Source organism: Carettochelys insculpta, chromosome 7, assembly GCF_033958435.1.
Source record: "Carettochelys insculpta isolate YL-2023 chromosome 7, ASM3395843v1, whole genome shotgun sequence".
Taxonomy (NCBI): Eukaryota; Metazoa; Chordata; order Testudines; family Carettochelyidae; genus Carettochelys; species Carettochelys insculpta.
This window is the reverse complement of record NC_134143.1, coordinates 55,456,263-55,478,368: the sequence shown is the minus strand read 5'-3', so window position 1 is coordinate 55,478,368 and position 22,106 is coordinate 55,456,263. Positions and strand designations below refer to the sequence as shown.

At 41.5% G+C, this 22,106-nt stretch overlaps 2 protein-coding genes across 3 annotated transcripts in view; one reads left to right on the top strand and one right to left on the bottom strand.

Annotated features, from left to right (window-relative positions):
• Nucleotides 1-1,538: 1,538 nt before the first annotated feature.
• Nucleotides 1,539-12,967, top strand: PSTK (phosphoseryl-tRNA kinase). Its single transcript, XM_074999614.1, is given in 8 exon segments — nt 1,539-1,913; nt 6,419-6,710; nt 7,114-7,312; nt 8,796-8,871; nt 9,415-9,508; nt 9,755-9,944; nt 9,946-10,006; nt 12,794-12,967. Coding segments are annotated over 8 exon segments (1,461 nt in total).
• IKZF5 (IKAROS family zinc finger 5) overlaps nt 12,091-22,106 on the bottom strand; it is a 22,899-nt gene continuing 12,883 nt past the window's right edge. For both annotated transcript variants that reach the window (XM_075000503.1, XM_075000504.1), the window contains one exon: nt 12,091-21,316. In XM_075000503.1, coding sequence (XP_074856604.1) covers nt 20,373-21,316 — 944 coding nt within the window. In that variant the 3' untranslated portion in view covers nt 12,091-20,372. The remainder of the gene's footprint in view (nt 21,317-22,106) is intronic.

Below are 22,106 nucleotides of genomic sequence, written 5' to 3'. Positions count from 1 at the left end.
CTAGCAGATGACACTCTCAGGCAGAGCGAAGTACGACCTGGAAGACAGCTTTCTCTCCCTGCCCACAGTCAAGTCAGAGGCTGTAGCCTAGCCATGGGGCAGGTGCTCTGCTTGCTGGTGCCTGCCATGCCCCACCCTCCTGGGGCTGAAGCCCTTATCTATGGCACCCCTCTGCCCCACCTCCCCTTGGAAGCTAGGAAACGCTGTGCTGAATGCCAAAGCCCTGGGGACCCTGTGGAGCTGAAGCAGGAGGTGCAGGGCCGAAGCCCTGATCCCTGGTGTTCCTCCTTCCTCCCACTTATAAAGTTGGGAGCTACAGAGTTTAATGCCCAAGCCCTGGCAATCCCTGTGGGCTGAAAGCTGGAACCAAGGGGCTGAAGTCTTGATCACCTGCCTCCATCCAAACTGAAGCTCAGAGAGGCTGGGCTGAATCCCAAATTCCCAGTGCTACCCATGCAGCAGAAGAATCCTGAGCACAAAGACAGAGCTGCCCCACCACCACCACCAAACTTCCATGGAACTGGAGGGCAGTACCACAGACATACGCCACCCCTCCTTGAGTCTCATCTGCTGCCCAATTTGGAGGTGGAAAGCCAAAACTAGGCAGCATGGGGCAACTGCTCCTCTGGCTGGTGTCATGGCACACACAAGCCAGTGGTGGTCTCTCCTCCTGCTGATGCAGAGGTTTGAGCTGTCCCTCAGCTCCCAATCCTTTTTTCCTTCTACTCCCTGGCCACACACAGTCTGGAACTACTCTCTGCCTGACCCTGGTCTACTTCCTAGTCCTACACAGCCCCAAACAACCTGCCTGCCCCCTGGGGTGCCCCCTGCTTGCACAGCCCTTAGTAACTCCCACTGCACTCTGAGCTAGCTGCCCATCAGCACACACACCCTAGCTACCACTTCCCTGTGCACTAAGCTAAACACCCACAGCCCCTACCCACTCTTTCTATACCCTGAGCTGTTTTCAACCCAGGTCCCCTTCTGCCTCGCTGGGCCCTGGCGTTCTCATAGACTTCGGGAGTGGGGGAGCAGGGACGACTATCACACTGCTCCGGTTGCCACTGAACTCGCTTAAATTGGAGCAATCTTACCAGGTGTCCTGCACTCGCTGGAGGGAGCAATGGTCACCCGACTTGAGCCTCGTACCTGAGGGATGCACCCGGCCCCTGCCAATGCAGCGTTATTAACAAGGAAACCAGCCAAAGGGTGAGTGAAGCCTTCTCCCTCCTACCTCCCACGTCCCCCCTCCCGTGACGACAGGACAGCCCCGGACACCAGATGGCCACAGCCGGGCCGTGCCGGTGCCCCGTCAGCGCGCCAGCCCCTCCCCGCTGGGCAGAAGGGAACGCCAGCCGTCTTCCACGGCTGTGAGGGAGGCAGCAGCGGGACAGGTACCCCGGAGGCCCAACGCTCGCACGAGCCCGGAGCGCGCGGCGTTTTCTCGGCCCGAGGGTGGCCGCGAAATGGAACGCACCACTCCCCGGCCTGGGACAGGGAACTGGTGACCATGCGCACGCGTAACGTAGCACGCGCGCATGCGTGGTTTCGACGGGCGGGTGTGCTCAGCTACTGATGACAGCAGCACGCGCAGGAGGCGGGGCGCTGTTTCCGCCACGTACGGATGCCCAAAGGCGCCTTCCACTGAGTTTTCTCTTCCCGACACCGCGGCGCTCGCTGTCCGTTTCTCCGCCCTGATGGAGGCTGCTGGTAGCCGGCGCCTAGGCGTGTGCGTGTTGTGCGGGCTACCGGCGGCGGGCAAATCCACGCTGGCGCGGGCGCTACGATGGAGCCTACAACAGCGCGAAGGCCTAGGCTGGGGCTGTGCTCTCTTGACGTACGATGACCTCATTCCGCAAGAGGCTTTCAACCAACCAGAGACAGAAGCGGGCCTCGTAGAACAACACCTATTGGTCAGTACAGATCGGCCTTCCTATTGGTTAGCATAGCTGACATTCCTTCCCTTTCGTGCGTCGGCGCCGCTTCCCCTTTCCAAGGCTATTGCTGCCTCGGCAACGAGACACTGACCGCCCCGCCCCATCACCAGCTTGGTCCCGCCCTGTTCGGGCTTGAGTGACGGGGGCAGGTGCGCAGGACCTGGTGCGCTCCCGGCTGCTGTCACCTGGGTAGTGCGCTCTCCACAGTGCTGAGGGCGGAGCTGTTTCTTTCTCCCCAGCTCAAAAGGTGTTCCAGGCTCTCCGCCGGTTTTTAGTGCCCAAAAATTTTAACCCGTGAGTGATACCTTGTGGGCACTTCCCACCTTTCTCGCAGGGCCCCCACTCTCCTCCTAATGACCTTTGAGCTCAACAGGGGTAACTCATACACCAGGTTTGTTTGTTTGTTTTCTGTGCCCATCCGGTGCTGACCACAGAGAAGTCTCGCACCTGAGCCAGGGACTTTCTGCCCCAAGCTTTCTCCTTGAGAGCCCTGTGGGGGAGGGGGACCCAAGTGCACAGCTTTAAGAGTGGTGCTGCCTTCCCCATGTTGAGTCCAGCGCCCGCGAGACACTGAGTGCAGTATCTGTCATTTAAAATCAAAGGACATTGTGAGCAATCTGTACAGGCCCTGCAACCTGTTACAATCTCTTCTGTCAGCTCCTCCCCTTTGACCCATGTTTGGCACTTCTGTTTTGCCTTTCTAACAATTCCCTGAAGAATACACTCATGCTCCAATAACTGTGGGTTGGGGCAATAATCAAATGCTTTAGAAACAGAGGGACCACGCTTATTCCTGTCCTCCCACTCATTTTTCTAAGTTTTTTTATTTCATAAGTACAGGAACAGGGATTATGAGGTGATATCAAAATTCTACTCTAACCTCACTCCCAAGTCTAAGTATCGAGATATGAGCAAGTGTTAAGTGCTACCATGTCTAAATGAGTCCGTTAAAGACAGCAGCAAGAGGGTTTGTTCCTTTGAAGTACATGAGGATATTGCTATAAGGGTAGGATTGGGTCCAGGTTCTCTGGCTGAAGAGCTGGCATCCAAACTGAAACAGACATTATACTTGATACTACATATAGTTCAAGCACAAAGACATAGAACTATAGAATCATAGAAGAGTAGGACTGGAAGGGACCTCGAGAGGCCATTGAGTCCAGTCCCCGACCCTCATGGCAGGACCAAGCACTTTCTAGACCATCCCTGAAAGCCATCTATCTAACCTCTTCTTAAATATCTCCAGTGATGGAGACTCTACCACCTCCCTTGGCAATTCATTCCAGTGTTTGATCACCCTGACAGTTAGGAACTTTTTTCTAATGTCCAATCTGACCCTTCCCTGCTGCAATTTAAGTCCATTGCCTCTTGTTCTATCCTCAGAGGCAAGGAAGAACAAGTTCCCTCCCTCTGCCTTATGACACCCTTTTAGATACCTGAAAACTGCTATCATGTTCCCCTTCAATCTTCTCTTTTCCAAACTAAACAAGCCCAATTCTTTCAGCCTTTCTTCATAGGTCATGTTCTCTAGACCTTTGATCATTCTCGTTGCTCTCCTCTAGACCCTCTCCAATTTCTCCACATCCTTCCTGAACTACGGTGCCCAGGACTGGACACAATACTCCACCTGAGGCCTAACCAGCGCAGAGTAGAGCGGGAGAATGACTTCTCGTGTCTTGTTCACAACACACCTGTTAATGCATCCTAGAATCATGTTTGCCTTTTTTGCAACAGCATCACACTGTTGACTCATATTTAGCTTGTGGTCCACTATAACCCCTAGATCCCTTTCTGCTGTACTCATTCCTAGGCAGTCCTTTCCCCTTCTGTATGTGTGACACTGATTGTTCCTTCCTAAGTGGAGCACTTTGCATTTGTCCTTATTAAACTTCATCCTGTTTACCTCAGCCCATTTCTCCAGTTTATCCAGATCCTTTTGAATTATGACCCTATCCTCCAAAGAAGTTGCAACCCCTCCCAGCTTGGTATCATCTGCAAACTTAATAAGTGTACTTTCTATGTCAATATCTAAATCGTTAATGAAGATATTGAACAAAACCGGTCCTAAAACAGATCCCTGCGGAACCCCACTAGTTATACTTTTCCAGCAGGATTGAAAGCCATTAATAACTACTCTCTGGGTACGATTATCCAGCCAGTTGTTCACCCACCTTATAGTAGCCCCATCTAAGTTGTATTTGCGTAGTTTATTGATAAGTATATTATGTGAGACCGTGTCAAATGCTTTACTGAAGTCTAGGTATACTACATCCACCGCTTCTCCCTTATCCACAAGGCTCGTTATTCTATCAAAGAAAGCTATTAGATTGGTTTGACATGATCTGTTTTTAACAAAACCATGCTGGCTGTTCCCTATCACCTTACCACCTTCCAAATGCTTGCAGATGATTTCTTTAATTACCTGCTACATTATCTTTCCTGGCACAGAAATTAAGCTGACTAACCTGTAGTTTCCCGGGTTATTCTTGTTCCCCTTTTTATAAATGGGTACTATATTTGCCCTTTTCCAGTCTTCTGGAATCTCTCCCGTCTCCCACGATTTTCCAAAAATGATTGCTAAAGGCTCAGATACCTCTTCTATCAGCTCCTTGAGGATTCTAGGATGCATTTCATCAGGCCCTGGTGATTTGCAGACATCTAATTTTTCTAAGTAAATATTAATTTGTTCTTTTCTTATTTCACTTCTAAACCTACCCCTTTCTCACTAGCATTCTCTATGTCAGGCATTCCTTCACATTTCTCAGTGAAGACTGAAACAAAGAAATCATTAAACATCTCTGCCATTTCCAAATTCCCTGTTACTGTTTCTCCCTCCTCACTGACCAATGGCCCTACCCTCTCCTTAGTCTTCCTCTTGTTACCAATGAATTTGTAAAAAACCTTCTTGTTTCCCTTTATGCTTGTAGCTAGTTTGAGCTCATTTTGTGCCTTAGCCTTTCTAATCTTGCTCCTGCATCCTCGTGTTGTTTGCCTATGTTCATCCTTTGTAATTTGTCCTAGTTTCCATTTCTTATACGATTCCTTTTTTATTTTGAGATCATGCAAGATCTCCTGGTTAAGCCAAGGCAGTCTTTTGCCATGTTTTCTATCTTTCCTACGCAGCAGGATAGCTTGCTTTTGGGCCCTTAATAATGTCCCTTTAAAAAACTGCCAACTCTCCTCAGCCGTTTTTCCCCTCAGTTTAGCTTCCCATGGGACCTTACCTACCAGCTGTCTGAGTTTACCAAAATCTGCCTTCCTGAAATCCATTATCTCTATTGTACTGTTTTCCCTTCTACCCTTCCTTAGAATTGTGAACTCTATGATTTCATGATCATTTTCACCCAAGCATCCTTCCACTTTCAAATTCTCAATAATTTCCTTCCTATCTGTTAAAATTAAATCTAGAACAGCTTCCCCCCAGTAGCTTTTTCAGCCTTTTGGAATAAAAAGTTGTCTGCAATGCAATCCAAGAATTTATTGGACAGTCTGTCCCCTGCTGTATTAGTTTCCCAACACATACCTGGATAGTTGAAGTCCCCCATCACCACCAAATTCTGGGCCCTGGATGATTTTGTTATCTGTTTAAAGAAAGCCTCATCCACCTCTTCCACCTGGCTAGGGGGCCTGTAGTAGACTCCTAGTAGGACCTCATCCTTGTTTTTTACTCCTCTGAGTCTAACCCAGAGACTTTCAACCCGTCCATCTCCTGCGTCCATCTCCACCTCTGTCCAAGTGTGTACATTTGTAATATGCAAGGCAACACCTCCTCCCTTCTTTCCCTGTCTGTCCTTCCTAAGCAGACTGTACCCTTCAATACCAACATTCCAATCATGAGTATTATCCCACCAAGTTTCTGTGATGCCAACGATATCATAGTTGTATTCATTTATTAGTACTTCCAATTCTTCTTGTTTATTTCCTATACTTCTTGCATTTGTATATAGGCATCTCAGACATTGATTTGGTGTTGCCTCCCAGTTTTGCCCTGGCCCTCTTTTTACTCTCCCAGTGTAGCCCATACTCCCTCCCATTTCAAGTTCATCTCCCAGGTATCCATGCTCTCCACTTACCTACAGGCTTTGCTTCCCTGCCCCCGTCGAACCTAGTTTAAAGCCCTCCTCACTAGGTTAGGATGTGTGAGGCAATCTACTTTTGGGACTGATTCAATAAAGCGGTTAAACATGTGCCTAGATTGCTATTAAGAAAATGTACAATAGCATATGCCTGATATTAAACAAGTGCTTAAGAGCTGTGCGGAGGTAGTGGTCATGAGGGAGGAAAGTGGTAGGTTTACATGGAATTGCAAAGCTATGCTGTTGGAAATAGGCAACATGAAAGAAAATGGAAAGCTGAAGAAGAAAAAAGTCACAAGAGTGGTCATTAGGGAGAAGGAACATGAGGAATGTAGGGGGTAGGAGCTCGTATTTGGTAAAGAAAACATTAATATTAAATGTGAAATACTTTGTTTTTTTTCGTAGCTTTCTCCCTGGAAATTGTACCGACATGAACTGTTGGTGTACCTTGAGCACTTCTTACAGGCTCTTATTAATGGAGGTCATTTGTATGCTCCACCAAACAGAACTGAAGCAACATGGAAAAGTTTTGTTTCCTCTTTCAAAGAACAAGGATTAATATCTTCTGAAATACATGATGGCAAATCCTGTTATTACTTAATAAATACAACCACTTCCTGGCCACTGTATTTTGTTTTGGATGACAACTTTTATTATCAGAGCATGAGATATGAAGTATACCAGCTAGCTCGAAAATGTAATTTTTTTTGTCCTTTACATACATCAGTTTCATGTTTTAAAGCAACATAATTATTTTGCAGATTCAGTGAACATAACTGTTTAGCCCATTTTAGAAGTTTATTTAATGACTAAATGCATCCTAAATGGCTAAAATATTTAAATGTAAAGTACAGGCTCTGAGTAGCTTCTCAGGGATGGTCTAGACAGTACTTGGTCCTGCCATGAGGGCAGAGGGCTGGACTCGATGACCTCTCGAGGTCCCTTCCAGTCCTAGTATTCTATGATTCCATAACTGCTCTATGGGCAGCTTCTAGCTTATGTATGTTTCTCTATTTCTTATGTTGTTTTCAGAAAATATAAGTTTATCAGTTTAAAATTACTTTGTTCTTCAAATCAAACATTTTGTGAAATTCTTTTAGATTCCTTGAGTTTCTGCCAGTTATTTTTAGACTGTCCACTTGAGTCCTGTTTACAGAGGAATTGTCTGAGAAGTCAGCCGTTACCTGATGAGACCATATGTCTAATGGCAAGAAAAATAGAAGTACCAAATCCTGAGAAAAACACATGGGAACAGAATAGTCTAATTCTGAAAAGTGTTGAATATACTTCAGAAGATAAGTATGTTGTTATTTTAAACTTGTCCTTTTATAAACTTTTCCTTCATAGAAAGTCAAATAGCAATCTTCATGTACTACGTATGTGAAATATGTTGTACATACTCTGTGGACCTATTTCTAGAAGCTAGGGAATTGATATAAATGTATGTTGCACACACACAATATTTTAAAACTTGGGAGCCTGAGCCAATTTTTAAAAGTTCTGAAGCAGGCTTCAGAGGATGCCTGTGCCTATTTTTAACAAGGTTCTGCACATACATGGACAAATGCTTCTCCACAATCATCTTAAACCAAGTTTTTGCTTGTGTTTTACATTCTTGGAAAAACAGCTTTTAATGAAGATGGTAACACACCTTTGTCAACAGCTGCTGGTCTCCAGACCCCAGCTCTGAAGTTCAGCACAGAAGTAAGGATAACACTACCACAACCCCCTAAAATAACTTTGTGACCTCCCTCTGTTAGGTCCCCAATTTCAGAAGCATAGGTCTCCTCTGTGAAATCTGTATAGTATTATGTAAAAGCACACAAACGACCAAATTTCATGTGGGGGGAGACCTGATTTCATGGTCTGTAATGTGTATTTCATGCCTGTAAATTTGTTAGTATCCTAATTATGGTACAGATTTGTGACTGACCTTGCTAACACTTATGCATGTGAAAAAAAAATGTCCCTACAAGAAGTTACACTGACATCAAATAAAGTTAAACACATATTTTAAACCTACATTTATCTGAAGTTATCTCTTGGATAGGATAATTTACATGGGTACAAACTAGGGATGTAAAATCCCATGTAATTAGTTAACCCATTAAACATTAAGTTTAATTAATTAAATGGGAAGGGGCAGTGGCATGGGGAGGCCGCTCCAGCTCCGTGGCTGCACTGACCGGGTCTGCTGCCGACGAGCTGCCGAGCCACGGTAAGCCATGGGGGGCTGGAGGAATCCCTTTCCTGCAGCTGGTGGGGTTGCTGCAGGCCCCATCAATCAACTGATTAAATGTTAACATCCCTAATAGAAACTCAACTAATCATAGATTATTTATTCCAGAAAATTATCAAATAAAATGCCAAAAAGTGACATACAACTTTAAATATCAAAACCTGATTTATAAAATTTAATATGTGAACACCTCTTTACCATTGTAAATTATATAATTCATTGTGTGTATTTTGAAAAGTTTTATACATATTTTGGATCAAAGTTAAAATTGTTAGGAATTAATATCGTAAGTTTTCAAGTGTCAGAACTGTCATTAACTGAATTTTGGAACTGTGATAATATCAGCATATTGATATAATTTACCTAAGGTGATAGTTTCCATAATTTGTTATGTATATTTTTGTATTTTCAAAATGTTCTTATTCTCTTATCTTGTATAAAGTTTATATTGTTTACATTACAAACTTAGCCGAAAATCAACTTGATTTTATTAATGTTGATTTTACAAAATGAGATAAGAATTTAATGATATTGGTTTTTTAGTTTGCAGGTGATTAATTTGTTGGTTGCTGCTTTGGAAAATCCAGTGAAACAAACTGAAGAAAATACTAAACAAAAGGTAGTACTAATTGTCTTTAAACAAATTATTTCTGCACATTATATTGAAGGAATTTATTGTATTCTGCTCACCTTGATGTCAAAAAATGAGAAATTCCTTTCTCAGTTCTTGCTTATATTGCTGCTTTTTGTATGAAGTATAGTGACTGTGCTCCAAACTCTTAATTAAGCCACCTGGACTCTATTTTAGAAAGGTTTGAATATGTTCTACAGTAGTTCAAATAATGCCTCCCAGAACTGACTGACTGCACTGGGAGGAAAATGGTATTCTGTCTCCCCGCCCGCCAATAGGGTTGTACAGATTGCTTTTCCCTCATACAACTGAGACACTCCAGGAGGTAATGTCACAAGGTGCAGCTCCATTCTACTCCCAACACAAAGTTGTGGTTAAGTGCCACAGTCTGTCCCAAATAATGAATAGCTCAACATCATTATATTTACATACCTTTGGGGAGGGATATACAAAACTAAATTCTAAAGCACCTGAACATTTTGAATGCATTTGTACTATTTCTAAATATAACTTTCTGTTGGTCTTGGATAGGAAACAGACAGAGCCATTTGTGCAGCTAGTATTCTTCACCAAGGTGATCAGGCTTTCAGACGAATTGTCTCTCAAACAATGAAGGATGTGAAAGGTATGCATGACATAGTCTAATGGTTTTTATCCAGGGGGCATATAGCTCAACTGGTAACTAACATAAGGCTACAAACCGTGTACTCCTAAATAGTAAAAGGTCTGACCCAAGGATCCTGCAAGTACACTCAAATGAAACTTTACTCTTTTGAGAGGTCCCAGTGAAGTTCGTTGTTTGCAAGATCTGGGCCTAGATCTTTAAAATTTAGCAGGCGTTCAAAGATAAAACAATATATATTTTTTTTAGATAAAAATATACCCTCAAGTGAGATGAAGATTCTGGCAAAAGAACTTAATATGCTTAAAGCAGAGTTCCTGGAAGATTTACGACAAGGAAGTCATCCAAAAAATCAAGTTTGTCTGCCAAGCAATGAAGTTGTTTCAAATGCAATTACTTCATTCCAACTAGCAACAGACAATGTAGTGAGGAAGATTTTTTTTAAATGAGCAAACTGTTTTCAGCGGAAGGAATGCCAAAAACATAATATTCAGTAGAAAGGTTAAAACTATATGAGGAAGCAACAGCTTCAGTGTGTGAAGATTTAGGTCAATTTATAATTTCATGTCTATCACAATGTTATGAAAACAAACAGAAGAAGATTAACCCAGGCATTTCATCTTTCAGACCAGTCCAACACTAGGACGAGATGAATTTTGAAGGTGAAACAGATATTGTAGCTGTAATTCCAAGCTGTGTCTTTTAAAACGTCTTTGATTCAATTCTTTGAATTCCTTTCCTGGCGTCTTCATCCTACTGTTCTTCATCCTTGCTTCTGTATTTCCTTGATTGCACATTTACCCATCCCTCTGATCTTTTCCCATCTCATATTAGCTCACTTTAACTTTGTTTTCCAAAGTCACTTGCCCTTTTTCAGTAGAACAAATTATAGAAGCAAAGACTTATCAAATCTTCTCTCAATCCCTTGCTCTTCCAAAGCATCCATAGCCAGGCAGCAATGATGTACATAGGTAGAAAAGCTCATGTCAACTGTTGCTTGCCCTTGATTATTAAACTCCTCCTACATTATTAGAATAATCATTCCTACGGGGGCAAGTCAAGGAGTCACAGGTGATCATCGTGCATAGCAACAGAGTGAATCATAGCATCTGTAAGAAGAAATAGCTTGTCTTACTTAATAGTCAGTACAAACAGCCTGACATTATCTGGCTAATGTCTGCATGATGCTATTTAAATTCTAAAGTGCTAGGTAATAATATATACAGAGTATTAGAGTTTCTTTGGACCCTGTGGCTTTTCTTTTCCACAGCTATTCTTATAGTAATGTGGATAACTGATTGGAACTGCTGGGGCTTTCTTTCTAAGCAGCACACAGGGTCAATGTGTATTACATTTGCATGATCTGCATTTGGCACTGCATCTTCTAGACTTGACACTTGTACTGTGTGGGGAGAAAAATGGTATTCTGTCACTCCTAAAAAAAAGACACTGTCGAGCTACTTTAGGTAACAAATAGATTTGGGCCAACTAAGTTCTCTAAAATACAAGCAAAATGCAAAACAACTGAACATACAGCATTTAATTTTAAGGAAGCCCTGTAACAAAAATGTTAAGGCAACATTTAGTTGTAGTCGGCCCAGGATACAAAAACAGGGGTCTCAAACTCGAGACCAGTGAGCAATCCCCAGCCAAAGCAGTTTTGCAGTCTACTGTGGAACGTGGAGTAGGGGGGGAGACCTGACTGTTGCTGCCTGTCTGCACCAGTTTCCTCCTCACCCCTTAAGTAATTCCCAAGGCAATATTCCTCAAGGGCTGGGATACAATGTGAGGAGAGGGCAGGATGGTGGCAAGAAGGGGCAGGACTTAGGGGATTAGCGCCTGCCTCACCCCTTCCCCCTGTACCCCAAGGCTGGATTGTGAAACTGCTCTGGGTGGGGCTGGCCTACAGAATGTGAATTTGAGATCCCTCTAACAGAAAAGGTAGGTGAGGTAACATCTTTTATTAAACCAATTTCTGGTGGTAGAAGAGAGAAGCTTTTGAGCTTTACAGAGCTCTTCTTCAGGGCTAGAGAAGCGAACCAGAATATCACAGCAAAATGTAAAAGTATGTCTACACTATGCAATTAGGTCAAATTTGTTAGTTTTCTAGCACCCAATTTTACAAAGTCGAGGATGCATGTCTAGGATGGCACAAAGTAAATGGATTGTGTCCCCATTAGTGTTGGCAGCTTCAACTTTGTCAGCAATGCACTGTGGGTACATATCCCACAGTTCCTGCTGCCTCGTTGAACGGTGGGTTTCTGTCCCAGTGTGTGATGGTACAAATACATGCTGCAGGTGGTTGTGGGTGTGTGTCGTCAGCATCCCATAGTGCACTTGTTTCTTCCCTCTCCTTTGGAAAACAATGGCAAAAAAGTGTTTTCGTTCCCTTTCTTCATCTCTCTGCAGATGCTATCGCAAGGCTAGTATGGAATTGTACATCTTAAAACTGTGCACATGACTTCCATGTGCTCTATGAACATATCTTCCTGTGTTCATTTTCTTCTACAGATCTATGTCAATCTGATGGGGGGTGGGGAGTGGGTCACGGTGAGCAGTGGTCAAAGTTCCTTCTGTTGAGCCCACTGCAACAAAACATAAGTGAAGGCCAGACATTAGAGAGAGAAAGTTACTGTAGGTAAGTTTAACAGCACACAAAGGACTCTCATGAATGAGCCTCTGTGAAAGATTATAGGGATGTATTCTGTGCAAGGACAACTTTTGTCTTTTAAGCATCCTCTGTGTAACAGGTACTAGACAGATGCTTTCGAGCCTGTGATTGCAAAAGCGGTTTCTGCAGCTGTGTATGCTGCAAGAAAATGTAGGGGCGGGGTGGGACCTAGGGGCTGTGGAAGTGGTGGTCACCACATATGTCTGACTCTTGGTCACCATATGGTCTCCCCTGCCCCCTTAGCTAGGACAGAAAATTTCCCTTCCCCCAGCAGCCTAGGGAAGGGAGGTGGGATGCCCAGACAAGATGGAGCAACTTGTGCTTTCCTCTCTTTAGCTAGTAACCATGTGGTTCCCCACACTCATAGTTGGGACAGCAAATATTTTCCTTCTCCAGCAGCCTGGGGAAAGGAAGAGGGGTGGGGCTGATCCAGGCATGGTGGAGCGGCTTGTGCTCTTTTTGGCTGCATCTTTCTGCCACCCCACTCCCTTGTCTAGCACTGTGAAAATTACCCTTCCCACAGCAGCCCAGGGAGAGTAGTGGGGATGGTCTGAGCATGGTAGAACAGCTTGTTCTGTCATGTAGTAGCTTGATGCTCCTTCCCCTGCTTCCTCTAGGTTGCAAAAAGAGATATTAGTCTCCTTAGACTAACAAACATTGATAAGGAACGGATGCTGACTGAATATGGGCACAAGGCCCATTATGATGTTGCACTGCTGTGGTACCATGATACCAGATTGCTTACTAGTGACTTGGTGTGGAAAGGTGTCTTACCAAGGAGGTCAGAATAAGGCAGACATACCCAAAAACCTCTTCAGAAGAATTAAAGAGTACCTAGCAGAGAGCTTTATGGAGATGTGCAAGGAGGGTCAGCACTCCATGTGTACACACAGTAAAGGACCCCAGGCTGTGTAGGTATAGTAGCCTCTACAGATCACTCCCAATTGCCTTAGCCCACTTATAACATGATTAAAAATGAGAACTCACCAGAAGTGTCCTCCCTGCCATCAGGGTCCAGCTGTGAAACATCATGGGAAGGGGGATGAGATTCAGCATTACACAATATTTCTAGCTGTTGGTGAGATCAGCTGCTCCATTTGCCTGCTGACCATCATCATCATCCTCTTCTTTCTCATCCACTATGGCCTCCTTGCTGGTGCCAGAGGATTCCTGAGGAATCTCTTTGGAGGTATCCACAGATTCTCTGGGGACAGTGGTTGGGTCATGCCCTAGAATCCCATGCAGCTGCTCATAGAATCAGCATGCTTGTGGCAATGATATAGAACAGCCATTTGCTTCCTTTGTTTCATGGTACACCTGCCTGAGCTCCTTTGTTTTCATGCAGCACTGCTGGGCATCCCTGGTGTATCCTTTTCCCTCCATGCCTTGTGCGGTCTTGGCATATATGTCTGTATGTCTTTTGCTGCTTTGTAGTTTTGCCAGCACAGATTCATCCCCTCACACAGTGCTGAGGTCCTGGATCCCCTGCATGTTCCATGCTGTATCTCGTCCATGACCCTGGGAATTCATGGCAACATGTGCTGCCTGCTCCGCTTGTTACACTGGCCGAGTGGGAAATGAAATTCAAATTTTCCTAGGCTCCTTCCTGCACAGCTGGAGAACAGTGGAGGTGAAAATAGTGGCAAGAGTAGACACATTAGGGCACTGTGGGACACCAAGAGTCCAAGAATGTAGACGTTCACAATGCTTCATCTGCACTACCATAAGGTTGACCATGCAAGGTTGAATTTGGCATAATGCCTCAATAAAAGCAGGAGCACAAAAGTGACCATAGGAGCCCTTAAAGTTGATAGAATGGACCCTATACTGTTGAATGATTCCATAGAAATTCAACCTAGTCTCCTAAATTATGTCTACACTAGAGAGTTTCGTCAACAAAACCAGGGCATCCACATGCTGTTGACAGGACTTGGCACTTTTGTCGACAGCCTTCTGCCTCTCCTGCCAGAATCTGTTGACAAAAAAGCCATGGGCTGCTCCGGGGACCCTCTGTCAACAGGCATTGCTTCTGGGCGACCCAGCAGCCCTGTCTGCTGTGGTTCCAGTTGGCAATTCTGTCGAAAGCAGCCAGGAGGCCGGCTGCACTTTTTCAACAGAACAGGCCAACGGAGTGATCCACTTCCATGTGTGTCCACAATCTGTCGACAAAGGTAACTTCTGTCAACAGATCACTGTAATGTCGACATAGACCTAACCTCAGTTGGTACAGATGAAGCATAAGGGAGTTAACACAGTTGCAAGAAACCACTTAAAATGAAGAGGCAAGTAATTCTTCCTTATTCTTGGACAAAGGAGGATCAGTAGGTTACAAACTGTTGGAATAAGTCATAAAAACAGGCAACCTTTCTCTGAGGGCAAGTCTTCACTTAAAACCCTGTACCCATGCAGCATTCTCGTAAAACTTTTCTTGATGGTGTAGTTAATACATCTCTGCCAGTAGTGACCAATATAGCACTGTTTTATACTGGCAGAAATAAACGCTTCCTCTGTGTTTTTCATTTCCAGACCTCCTTAGGAGTTCTGACTTTAATAAAATTGAACACTGTTCCCTCTGGCACTTATGGGAGTCAACAAGAACCATTCTTAGCTACAAAAGGGGATTCTTCTTGTCCTGTTGTCAATCCTAATCTAATTCACTGTTGTTGTGCTAAAATAGTTTTTTCCCTCCAATAAATGAGTAACTTGTTCACATTGGAATTGAGCATGAATAGAAAGAACTCCTGTGACCTTGATGTTACAGGCTACTTTTACTGTACATTTTCATGTTTTTTGAGTGCTCTAAGCAACACGGACTCCTCCACTTCCATTTCTGAGGCTACACCACATGTGTTCATCCAGTACTGTTCCTCGCTACTCCTACGTATCTTTGCCCTCTTCAGACTTTTTTTCCCCTCATTCCATTTAGTAATATAGCTAAGTATACCTCTGTTTTGCCACATTTATGTAAGTCTGTCACTTCTATCCCTTTAGTAATTTGTTTTACTTGAATTTATGCTGGTTTTTCCACTTATTTTTTCCTGCTACTGAGGTGCCTTGAACTGAATATACTACTAGTTCTGATGAATATGCAGCTGGAATTGCCATTGGCTATAATAGTTCTGCTCTGCCTTGCATTCCCCTTCCGGAAGGGGAATGCAAATGAGCAACATCAAAAATGCAAATGAAGGCCTAACTTTACAAATCTCACACAATAATGCTTCCGGAAGAGACTTTTGTGGAAATGCAATTGCATGAAATTATGCAAATGAAGCATGAGATTTGTAAATTAGTACTTAATTTGTATTTTTGATCTTGCTCATTTGGATTCCCCTTCCGGAAGGGGAATGCTGTGTAGACACAGCCTCTGGTACTCTAGTTCCAAGAATCAGTTCACTTCATTAAGTTTCCTCTTCCCAATACTAAAACAGAACTTACGTGTATTCTTGTGTGTTCATAGGGCAGATTTTGGTATTCAGTTAATGAATCCAGTAGTTATTGGATAGCTATACTGAACACAAAGCTTCCCGTTTGCATGAGGCCTAAAGACCACTGGAGTCTCAAGTTCAATAATCTTTTTAGTGCCTGCTCCTGCACATCTGCAACTCATCCTCACTGCAGTTGATGGAATTGCTTGCGTGAGTAAATACTGCTCATATGGAGTAGCAGTAAAGCTCTATGTAATTTTAAAAAAGGATTACTAAATTAAACATAATTAAAAAAAGTGTTTTTATTCACCTTACAAAACAAAGCTCCACAACATGAACTACACTAGATAGTCATTTCAGAATTAAACTGTTTTCTAAAAAAACAGCATCGCTACATGATAGAACTTGTTTTTCTCTAGCTCAGGTCTCACCTTTTTGCACACAAAATATGCTGTTTACATTGTAATACACATTATTAACAAAGCAGGAACTAGAAGCATATATGCTAAGATTGCTCAGTGAAAAATGCCTCAGCAAGGATTTTCTTTTCCCTGCAACAGAACATTTGTTGGCTATGTATTTTTCACAGAAACAAACTGATGGGAAACTTGCCAGTGGCATTCCCTTCGAGGAGAAAAATCCATAACAAAAACATGTCCAGTATCGCTCAAATTCTGTTATGGAACTATGGCAGAACATGCCTTTTCCTGCACAAGAGCTGTATGTTAAAATACAAATAAAATAATATACAGAAGTCATCTTAAGCTAACATCGCATTTGGGGGGGAAAAAAAAGCAAATATTCTGTTAGTTGTTTCACAGTTGGTTTATTATAAATATTAAGTAAGACCATTAATCTCCTACTCACACCTTCAATATCTGAATGATCACTGAACAGAAAATCCTCAGACTCTGATGTCTGTATTAAGAGTACGATAAATAGTGCATGTTAAAAACTGTCCAACCGATTTATAAAATATTACATAACAATAAAGACAAAGTAACACAAAACTAATTTTTCCAAATATAGAGCTTAAGCTGTGGAAAAGCTTCAACTCCTATCCTGAACTGTCCTTATTAGGACAAGTTAAAAGCTAAACAGCTCCTTATAAATTGTTATGAGGGTTTGGTTTTGGAAGTTAGTGCAAATTAGCACATTTGGAACTCACTGTGAAAATTTTACAAATCTTGGGCCTGATCCTACAAATCCTTGACAAGTATTTCCCATTGACTTTGTAAGAATAAAGCCTATTTGTGAAATAAAAGTTTGCAGGATCACATCCATAAACAGCTTTGCAATAATAATTGTGCTCTTTATTTTACATTCTAGTTAATATTAGAATATGTACAATTTTAGTACAAAATTATGAAAAACTACCATTTTAATAATAAAACTGAAACGAACCTTCCCAACAAACATACTTAGTCAAAGAGAAGTGTTATCAAAGCATTGTTTGGCACAACAGAAGACACGGTAATATGCTTTTTATTATTAAGCAACCTAAGGTCCCAATCCTAAAAACTGAGTCTGCCTGGAGCACCAATGAAGTTAATGGAGTTCAACCCACAGACCCTGGAATAAGGATCAGGATTTGAATGCCAAATTGTGCTGAGTATTTCCATTGTAGCCAATGGGGCTACTTGCATGACACAAGCAGTATCTGGCTAAAACTATGATGTAAAATTAAGAGTTAAAGCTTCAAAACTTTCTAAAAAGATTTCTTGGGTACTTTGCGGAAGAATAAACAAACAATTTACCAATATTCAGTAGCATCAAAATATGCCATGTAGGGTCCACAAGTTTTCAAAAATTTCATGTTTTTACTGGTCTCTGCTACTCATTGTCATGTAGGCCATCTCTCAGCTTCTGATTAAAGCCCCCTTTGCAACTGGGGTAGGCAGGACTTCCTTATTTCTATGTAAGTTTGTGGTCATCTGGCTAATCTTTGCTTCACATGGACCAGGTTGGGTACAATTTTGCTAGAGTTCAAGGCATGTTTCATACACACGTTTATTCAAGTACTGACTGGTTACAGGGGCTACCATGTAAGCTTTAGGCCTAAGCACTGGCAGAGGAATAGTGAAAGGAAAGATAAAAATACTAATAGCCTGTAGGATTTGGAATTACAGTTTTGCCATGGATTTCAGAAGGAGTGCGCTCATACAGCCTGTTTATGTATTTTCAGTCAGCATGTGGTTTGGATTTGTAACTTCTACTATCCAGTATTAACACCATTGTATGGCAAGTGCCACTATAATTCAAACTGCAAACAGCTGATTAAACCCTAAATAAGTAAATTTAATGGTTTCCCCCAAAGTCTCAAAAGCCACAAGAAAAAACTACTAGTTTAGGTTATTTGGTATAGTATAGGATCAACCGTTTTCCTTTGGGGCTAGGCAGAAACCAACTAGATTTTTAATAGTCTTACAGTAACAATTGCATTGTTTTGAATACAATAATCATGCTTCAGCTGATGTTCAGCTAAACCATAAAGTACCATAGATTTGACCAATAAAGTGACCTATTCAGAATGTATTTTTCCAATCTGTTGTTTGTACAAAAAAAAACACACTCAGTTTACAGAACCTGTACAAGAGCAACTAGATTACAGTTCATTCAGCATTTAGTGCAATCCTCACAATGAAAATATTCAAGTGTATGATTCCAGATATCTAAGTCTCCATTTATCCACAAGCATTGTATAACTGTAGATTTGTTCTGTTTGTGAAGTGTAAGTTTAATAAGTAGTGATTCTAACAAAAAAAAATCAATTTTGATTATATTAAAATGTATAGTAGTTGAACAAATGTATTCTGCAAATATTCTTCAGTTCGTTTATGCAGAAAGTTAAGAGCATTTTATAACTATCGACTGAAGTCAATGGTTTTGGATCAAGGCCATAGCCAGGAAGTTTTATCTCTGGTATTAACTAGTGATCGATTTTAAAGACTAATTCTACACTGGCAGGGGGTGAATTATATGGCCTACGAGCCTTTTTCTATCTTTAACTTCTGCAATCATAAATACTACACTCAGCCACCAAAAATTATATACCTACACAAATCATTTGCCATTGTAAGAATGAAAAATATTCTTATGCTAGACAAATTTGTAGAGACATGCACTCAAGTCCCAAACTTATAATTAAATAATAGTGAAACTCCCAATACCATAACTCTTCTGGCAAAGCCTGTTCACCTAGGGCCTGATCCAAAGCCCACTAAAATAAACAAGTCTTTCAGCTGACTTCAACACATTTCAGATCTTGCTCCAGGACAACAGAAGTTTCTGGATAGACCCTTCACCTGACATTCAGATGTATTCTGGCGAAAAATCCCCCAAAATCTTAAGGAAGTAAATCATATACCTACTGTCCACAAAATATTAACTTATCTTGTATGTCCATGTTCACCTGTATAGTATTTAAAATAAAACACACAACAACTTGTCTTTCAGTAAGTAGTACAAAATGAAAAAGTCAAAGTGCATTACAAAATATAGAGAAAGTTATTCATTCTTTTGAAATATAAATTCAGGTTTTTTAATATTTAGAGCTTTCAGGGAACTTTGCAAGGATGCTTTATTCAGATTCTTATTAAAGTGCCCAGCAATGGTGCTTTTACAATGATCAAGATTTACAATATAAAAAATAAAGTTAACCCACACAGAGGATGGCATGTGCACCTTCAGATAGTATTTGCCAAGTATTAATCACAACTCCACATTGTAGTCAGCAATATTCCTGTGTCTGTCTTTTCCCACAAACAGCATGGAAGATGGTCTTTTGAGCAGGCCCAGGAAGGTTAATAAACCCAGGCTCTGGTAGACCAGGGACAAAGAATTCCATGTTAGCGGCAATGTGCACAGACTAGAATGTGTAACTTTCTAACTTCTAGGCAACCTAGCAGGACAGTTAAAATACATTGTTTTACTTTTAAAAACTAACTAAAATATGGCCTTCTGTTTTTAGTTTATTTATATATTTAGTAACCTTCAAGTTGGAATGTCTTGATAGAGTTTTTAAATGAAAAATAGTCGTTATGCAAAGCTGTTTATTTTCTACTTCTTATTTAGCGTCCTTTACCAAAGCCTCCTTCATAGTGTGTGCACACATGTATATATTTAAAAAGGTACCATTTAGTTTTCTTCAGATCTATAATCTTTATTTAAAAAAAAAAAAGAGAACTAGAGCCCTTGTAAAGCCCTAGCACAAAAAGAATTTCCTAAAACTCTGATATCCTGATCAGATGAAATTGACAAATTTTAAATTCAAGTTGTATGTATGCACAAAAGTTTATTCTTTAACTCACAGCAAAATTTTATCCAGTTTGGTGAGCAGTTAGTTTGTAAGGAAAAATATGGTTTCCATATTACCTATACATTTAATTTTATTAACAACTTTTAACTAATTTTAAGTACCAAAATTTATCTTGTTTGATATCTAATCTGATGAATTACAACCTATCTTTAAAAGAACACAATCTGGATTGGCATTTACAGAATTTTTTTCTGGATCTTAAGTGCAAGTAACTTAAATGTGACAATCATAAAACAGGTTACTGCACACCAGTCCTTATAGCTTTATTTTAAAAAGAGTGACAGACCTTTCACCTCCATGACTCAAAAATCCCTGGCATATTTTATGACAATATGGAAAGAATTTTGCTTCCACTATCAAGTTGTTTATTAGATTTCTGGTTGGGGGATGAGCAACGTCTCCTTCAGCACATATGAAACAAGTTAAAAAAACTAAATGAAAATATGTTTTCAGTCAATGTTGGTTATGTTGACCTCTTGCAAAATGGCAAGCAAAGTCATACTTATTTTTACATTTGCACCCACATATGTTGCACTGAAAAGGATTTTCAAATCCATGACATCCCATGTGAATAGTATATAGGATATTGTCTGCAAAATACATGTCACAGTGCTGGCAGTGATGCAGAAGCTGAGGATCCTGAACGGGAAGAGTTGGCGCTGGAGTACTTGGCTGACTGTTACTTATGCTAGGAGTACTAGTATGGCCACTGCGATCACTGCTTGGACCTGCCACCGGACTGTAGTTCCTTTGACCATGCGGGGGCCGAGGATCCGGGCTAGTAGGAGATGAACTTTGAGGAATATTTGTTGACGCTGAGGAAACCACTGCTGGTGCAGTTGGCTGTTGTATCATAAAAGGCTTTTCATCTTGGCATGGTACAACATCAGGAGATGCTGGGTTTTGGTTTTCTGGTGGTAAGCTAGACAACTGTCCTGCTAATGTTGATAGTTGATTTAATGGATTGTCTACCATAAGGTCTTGTGGATCTCTTGGCAGGCCACCAGTCTGTGTTGTTTTTGTCATACTTTCGTATGCTTCAGTCTGAATATTTGGGATTTCATGGGTGAAATCATTAAGGTAGTCTGGCTTCTGAACCACCATGGAAGGTGGGCTCAAATTAATTAGTGATCTTCTGCTATACCCCAGATTGCTCGTCTTCTTCTGCAAAACGCCCCACATTTTCTTACTACTTAGGGAAGACCTAGTGCCTTTTATAGGTACCATTTTATGCTTGCGTCTACGATGATGAGACAGATTACTTCTGTCACTGCAGCGGAAAGAACACAATTCACATTTATATGGTTTCTCGCCAGTATGTGATCGCATGTGTGCTTCCAGATGACGCTCATAGGCTGATGCAAATGGACATAGATGGCATCTGTGTGGTTTTTCACCTGAAAAAGGGAGAGAGAGAGAGAGAGAATTACAAAGTAACAATTTATGTATATTATAAAGTCTATGTAATAATATAACCATTTATGCACAAATCAGTCTTTTCACAGCTTTGTTGCATAAGTATCTGTGCTTCAGACTGGGGTTTGTAGTATTATTAGCCTGCCTTTTTGCAAACACCCAGATGGGTTTCAGATTTTTAAATCTGTATCTATATTTAAGAAAAATATGGGCCTGGCAAGGCAAATAAATTCTTACGAAGACTCTCTGGTTAAATAAAAAAAATAAAAGTAATTAAAAGAAGTAAACTATGCCTCTGCAGAGCTGAGTGCTGTGTCATGGAGAGGCAACTCCAAAAGGCATCCCTAACATCTAGCTCCCATCATCATGGAATAGAACTGCACTGGTTACACTGTCTTGGGAGGTTCTGCATGCAGAAGGCTGGAGATAAAGTCTGGCTTTTTAAAATGATGCCAGCAAAACTCTGTCAGAATACTAGAAATCATTTAAGCTCTATCCTCACTAATGAATATGAAGTATTTGAAAAACAAAAATTTCAAACATGACTAAGTAAAATACATTAATAACAGTACTGTCAGCACCTATTATCTATAATAAACCTATAAATCTATTAAAACAAAACAAAAGAAATGTAGCACTTTAAAGGCTAACAAAATGATTTATTCGGTGATAAGCTTTTGTGGGACTGACCCACTTCATCTTGATCAGATGAAGTGGGTCTGTCCCACGAAAGCTCATCACCGAATAAATCATTTTGTTAATCTTAAAAGG